This window comes from Eulemur rufifrons, chromosome 7 (assembly GCF_041146395.1).
Source record: "Eulemur rufifrons isolate Redbay chromosome 7, OSU_ERuf_1, whole genome shotgun sequence".
Taxonomy (NCBI): Eukaryota; Metazoa; Chordata; class Mammalia; order Primates; family Lemuridae; genus Eulemur; species Eulemur rufifrons.
Genome location: NC_090989.1, coordinates 262,620,228 through 262,625,052, shown reverse-complemented (window position 1 = coordinate 262,625,052; position 4,825 = coordinate 262,620,228). Strand labels below are relative to the sequence as shown.

The 4,825-nt window shown below is 57.6% G+C and overlaps 1 protein-coding gene across 1 annotated transcript; it reads left to right on the top strand.

The window, feature by feature from the left end:
- The first annotated feature begins 558 nt into the window (after nt 1-558).
- KLF4 (KLF transcription factor 4) lies at nt 559-4,825 on the top strand. Its single transcript, XM_069474526.1, has 5 exons — nt 559-813; nt 931-1,051; nt 1,729-2,731; nt 2,831-2,995; nt 3,976-4,825. Exons 1-5 carry the CDS (start codon nt 809-811, stop codon nt 4,149-4,151), a joined length of 1,470 nt encoding a protein of 489 aa, XP_069330627.1. The 5' UTR covers nt 559-808; the 3' UTR covers nt 4,152-4,825.

Sequence of the window (4,825 nt, the reverse complement as noted above, 5' to 3'; positions counted from 1 at the left end):
GGCGTCACGGCCCGGCCCCTCCCGTGCCCCGCCCCCACGTGCGCTGAGTTTGTTTATTTAGCTGCCATGGCAACGCGCGGGGGGCCGCGGGAGGGCGGGGAGAAGAAAGGGAGGGGCGGGGCCTGGCGGCGGGCCCCGGCGCGCAGCAGGGAGAAGGCGGGGGGGCGGCGGTAGCCCAAAGTTATAAGTAAGGAGCGCGCGGCGGCCGCCGGCAGTTCCCCGGCCCGAGAGAGCGAGCGCGGCTGCGGGCGCGCGGGGAGCAGAGGCGGTGGCGGGCGGCGGCGGCACCGGGAGCCGCCGAGTGCCCCTCCCCGCCCCTCCAGCCCCCCACCCACCTACCCGCCCGTGGCCCGCGCCCATGGCCGCGCGCGACCCAGGCAGCCCCCTGGACTCCGCGCCCTGCGCCGCCGCCCAGCCCGCAGCTCAGCGCCACGGCAGCCAGTCTCACCTGGCGGCGCCGCCCGCCCACCGCCCCGGCCACAGCCCCTGCGCCCGCGGCAACAGCGACAGCGGTGGGGGACGCTGCTGAGTCGAAGAGAGCGCAGCCTGGCCACCGGACCTACTTACTCGCCTTGCTGATTTGTCTATTTTTATAAAAGTTTACAACTTTTCTAAGAACTTTTGTATACAAAGGAACTTTTTAAAAAAGACGTCTCCAATTTATATTTAATCCAAAGAAGAAGGATCTCGGGCAGTTTGGGGCTTTTGGTTTTGGCTTCGTTTCTAAGTCTTTATTTTCTTCGTTGATTTTGGGGTTCGGGTATCCCCGCTGCTTCAGCTCCCGAGGACCTTCTGGGCCCCCACATTAATGAGGTAGGTGAGACGCGGGGTGCTGGGGGTAGAGAGGGGTAAGGACCGGGTGTACGCACTGGAGTGGCGGCCGAAAGTGGTCCCTGACTCCTGTCTCTGTGCGCCCCGCCCGGTCCGCAGGCAGCCACCTGGCGAGTCTGACATGGCTGTCAGCGACGCGCTGCTCCCGTCTTTCTCCACGTTCGCGTCCGGCCCGGCGGGAAGGGAGAAGACACTGCGTCCGGCAGGTGCCCCGAATAACGTGAGTGTCGCCCTGGGCCGCCGGGAACACTCGGTGGGCTTTTGTGGGTGGGGTGGGGGCGGGCGGAATCCTGTGGTCACCAAGAGCCACTGGCCGAGGGTAAGGAGTGGTCACGGCGCGGACTCCGCAGCCTTCCCGGGATGGCTTCCGTGCCCTTAGCTCCGCTGTACATGCCTGTGGTCCGGGCATTGCGGAGCCGCCGGGGGCGCACACCGGGTCCTCACGTGTCCCCGAGCAAGCAGTAGATAGGGCGGGTGCGCGCGCGCAGGCCACCGGGCGGGAGGTGGCTGCGTCCCCAGACACTGACTGGGCTGGAGTGAGCTTAGCGCGTGGGCGGCCCCGTGGCGAGGGAGCACCGAGAGAGCCTTGGTGTCCCAATTCCGGGGGCGTCCCCGGGATCTGGCGGGGGAGGGACCAGGGCTGGCTAGACGCGGCTCTAGCTGACACGCAGTTGGGCACACACTACATAGCACCTTCAATATAGACGCATCACCTTTTCTGGGACCCGGGTGTGGGCCGAGATTGCAGTTCTGGCGCCTGAAGTTCCCGGGCGCTTCCTGCCTCTCAGCCCCCATGTCTGGGCGGTGCAGGCGCGTGTGGCCCGCCAGCATGTCAGCACCGTCGGGTGGCAACAGGGGACCACCACTGACGGTCTGTCTTCTGTCTTGTCCCCGCAGCGCTGGCGGGAGGAGCTCTCTCACATGAAGCGACTTCCCCCTGTGCTTCCCGGCCGCCCCTACGACCTGGCGGCGGCGACCGTGGCCACAGACCTGGAGAGCGGTGGAGCCGGTGCGGCTTGCGGTGGTAGCAATCCGGCGCTCCTACCCCGGAGGGAGACGGAGGTGTTCAACGATAACGACCTCCTGGACCTGGACTTTATCCTTTCGAATTCACTGTCCCATCAGGAGTCAGTGGCTGCCACCGTGTCCTCATCGGCGTCAGCCTCATCCTCGTCCTCCCCCTCGAGCAGCGGCCCTGCCAGCGCGCCCTCCACCTGCAGCTTCAGCTATCCGATCCGAGCCGGGGGTGACCCGGGCGTGGCGCCGGGCGGCACGGGCGGAGGCCTCCTTTATGGCCGGGAGTCTGCGCCCCCTCCCACGGCTCCCTTCAACCTGGCGGATATCAACGACGTGAGCCCCTCGGGCGGCTTCGTGGCCGAGCTCCTGCGGCCGGAGTTGGACCCCGTGTATATTCCGCCGCAGCAGCCGCAGCCGCCAGGTGGCGGGCTGATGGGCAAATTTGTGCTGAAGTCGGCGATGAGCGCCCCTGGCAGCTCCGAGTATGGCAGCCCGTCGGTCATCAGTGTTAGCAAAGGCAGCCCTGACGGCAGCCACCCAGTGGTGGTGGCACCCTATAGCGGCGGGCCGCCGCGCATGTGCCCCAAGATCAAGCAGGAGGCAGTCCCCTCGTGCACCGTCAGCCGGCCCCTAGAGGCCCACCTAGGCGCTGGACCCCCTCTCAGCAATGGCCACCGGCCGACTGCACACGACTTCCCCCTGGGGCGGCAGCTCCCCAGCAGGACTACCCCGACCCTGGGTCCTGAGGAACTGCTGAACAGCAGGGACTGTCACCCTGCCCTGCCGCTTCCCCCGGGCTTCCATCCCCACCCCGGGCACAGCTACCCATCCTTCCTGACCGACCAGATGCCCCCGCAGGTCCCGCCACCGCTCCATTACCAAGGTCAGTCCCGGGGATTCTTAGCTCGGGCTGGGGAGCTCTGCGTGTGCCAGCCCTCCAGGGCTCACGGGATGTTGCTGACCTCGCCTTCTTCACCTCTAGAGCTCATGCCACCCGGTTCCTGCATGCCGGAGGAGCCCAAGCCAAAGAGGGGAAGAAGATCATGGCCCCGGAAAAGAACCGCCACCCACACTTGTGATTACGCGGGCTGCGGCAAAACCTACACAAAGAGTTCTCATCTTAAGGCACACCTGCGAACCCACACAGGTAGGGGGACGTAAGCCGCAGAAAGGCGGGGGTTGGCGACCAGTCCCACAGGCTAACTGTGGACACTCTGCAGTGCCTCCTGGGGTTGCCAGCCCGTCCTATCTCCTTCATCTCCTGGATCACAGGAGAGGCCAGCAAACAGGCGCCTACTCTTCTGCCCAGGAGCCTTTTGCTTGATGGATGGTATCTGTGCTTGAATGTGCAGTTTTGGGAGGCTTTTAAAAGGCAGGAGATTCCCAGTGGTCTGTGGGCCTCTCCTAGCATGAGCAAAATATTGCCCTTGTAATCAAGAAATTATACTCTGCAATGCAAAAAGATGATGGCTTTTTCTTTAATCCGTTTTTAAATTTCCAGACTATTTTCATTGATTGTTCCCGTCTTAGGTTCACCCTTCACCCTCCCTATTTTTAGCTGTGGTCTTAATAATTAGGTTTATTTCAATTCAAGGAATACAATGGTTACAACTGCTGGGGAGATTCTGGTTTAAGATTGTCTCTGCAGAGAATTTCCATGTCAATGTAAATAGGTACATAAGGTCATAGGTGTAGTCTTGATTAAGGTAAAGAAAAAAAATAGCTGCCTGTGGCTTTTTAGACCCAATTGTAGTGGAATAGGGTGTCATAGCTGGGTTTGGGCAGGGAGAGACCCTACTCATCACAGTTGCCAAATTCATTTCCACCGCCATTTCATGTCTTGGCTCAAAAGAGCCCTATAGAAGGTGGTTTAGGTGGTGTTTGTGTGTTTTCCTTGCTTAATTAATGTTCCTCTAAAAAAGAGTAAATACTTAAGACATGTATTATTCCTATTTATGGCCTGAAATTTAATATGGTCCTTCAGTGGTATAGACATTCCTGGATTCTTTCAGAATGATGGGGTACCTGCAAAGTTAGTTTAATAATCTGGCCTCAGTTTCTAAAAGGGCCGATTCTTTGTTATAGCAATGGCTTTTACACCTTTTTTTATTTCTTTTCCCTTTACAGGTGAGAAACCCTACCACTGTGACTGGGATGGCTGTGGGTGGAAATTTGCCCGCTCGGATGAACTGACCAGGCACTACCGCAAACACACCGGGCACCGCCCCTTCCAGTGCCAGAAGTGCGACCGGGCATTTTCTAGGTCGGACCACCTCGCCTTACACATGAAGAGGCACTTTTAAGTCTCAAACAGTGAATATGACCCACACTGCCAAAAGAGAATTCAGTATTTTTTACCTTTCACACTGTCTTCCCGTTGAGGGGAGGAATCCAGCTGGACGCACTACAATCATGGTCAAGTTCCCAACTGAGTCCACTTGTGAATGAATAATCAGGAGCAATGAGGAATCCAAAAATCAAAAATCAAAGAACAGATGGGGTCTGTGACTGGATCTTCTATCATTCCATTTCTAAATCCAACTTGAATATTCCTGGACTTACAAAACGCCGAGGGGGTGACTGGAAGTTGTGGATATCAGGGTATAAATTAGATCCGTGAGTTGGGGGAGGGAAGACCAGAATTCCCTTCCATTGTGTTTCGATGCAATATAAGCATAAAGATCACCTTGTATTCTCTTGCCTTCTAAAAGCCATTATTATGATGTTAGAAGAAAAGGAAGAAATTCAGGTACTGAAAATGTGTTTTAATAGCCTAAATGATGGTGCTTGGTGAGTCTTGGTTCTAAAGGTACCAAACGAGGAAGCCAAAGTTCTCAAACTGCTGCATACTTTGACAAGGAAAATCTATTTTTGTCTTCCGATCTACATTTATGACCTAAGTCAGGTAAATACGCCTGGTTTACTTTAACGTTTTTATGCAGACAGTCTGTTATGCACTGTGGTTTCAGATGTGCAA

Coding starts and splice junctions, on each gene's coding strand:
- KLF4 (XM_069474526.1), top strand. Junction 1,052..1,728: donor CGGCAGGTGCCCCGAATAAC/GTGAGTGTCGCC, acceptor TTGTCCCCGCAG/CGCTGGCGGGAGGAGCTCTC. Junction 2,732..2,830: donor GCCACCGCTCCATTACCAAG/GTCAGTCCCGGG, acceptor CTTCACCTCTAG/AGCTCATGCCACCCGGTTCC.